Source organism: Pterocles gutturalis, unplaced genomic scaffold (assembly GCF_000699245.1).
Source record: "Pterocles gutturalis isolate BGI_N339 unplaced genomic scaffold, ASM69924v1 scaffold30364, whole genome shotgun sequence".
Classification (NCBI taxonomy): Eukaryota; Metazoa; Chordata; class Aves; order Pterocliformes; family Pteroclidae; genus Pterocles; species Pterocles gutturalis.
In genome coordinates, this window is record NW_010134221.1 from 5,519 (window position 1) to 6,020 (window position 502).

The window sequence follows — 502 nt, forward strand, 5'->3', positions numbered from 1 at the left end:
ATGATAGTATCATGTTCTGTATAAAAGAAATATTGAGCCCATAAAGAAACAAGCAGGTAAAGAAGATGCAATATATTGCAATATTGTATGGAGTGACTACTGTAACATTGATTCTGAGTTCACTTCATTGACTTGCGTTACTTGAGAAAAAGTGAAACCAGAGGCTATGGGGCAAAGCAAGTGCACAAATATGAATGAGTAGAAAGTAGAGTCTGGATTTTTAAGATGACATGCAATTTCTAAATACACAAATGTATAAATCCCCAATAAAAAGAATACATTATTGAAATCCTTCATATTTTTTTTAAATACACAAGTTATTTAGGTCAGGAAAAGTACCGCCACTTAAACATTGCAACAGTTTTTCGTGAGCGCTGATTTTTTGACAGGTGTCCCAGAGAGGCTGGTTACCGACCTTGTATCATCTCGATTATCACTTCGTTTCCGCACTTCACTGGGGAAAAAAAAAAAAAAAAAAAAAAAAACAAAAAAAAAAAAAAAA

The 502-nt window shown here is 32.9% G+C and overlaps 1 protein-coding gene across 1 annotated transcript in view; it reads right to left on the reverse strand.

Annotated features, from left to right (window-relative positions):
• Positions 1–345: 345 nt before the first annotated feature.
• The window catches only part of RASEF (RAS and EF-hand domain containing), a 20,398-nt gene continuing 20,241 nt past the window's right edge, over positions 346–502 (reverse strand). The window contains exon 16 of the mRNA XM_010081517.1: positions 346–454. Coding sequence (XP_010079819.1) covers positions 346–454 — 109 coding nt within the window. The remainder of the gene's footprint in view (positions 455–502) is intronic.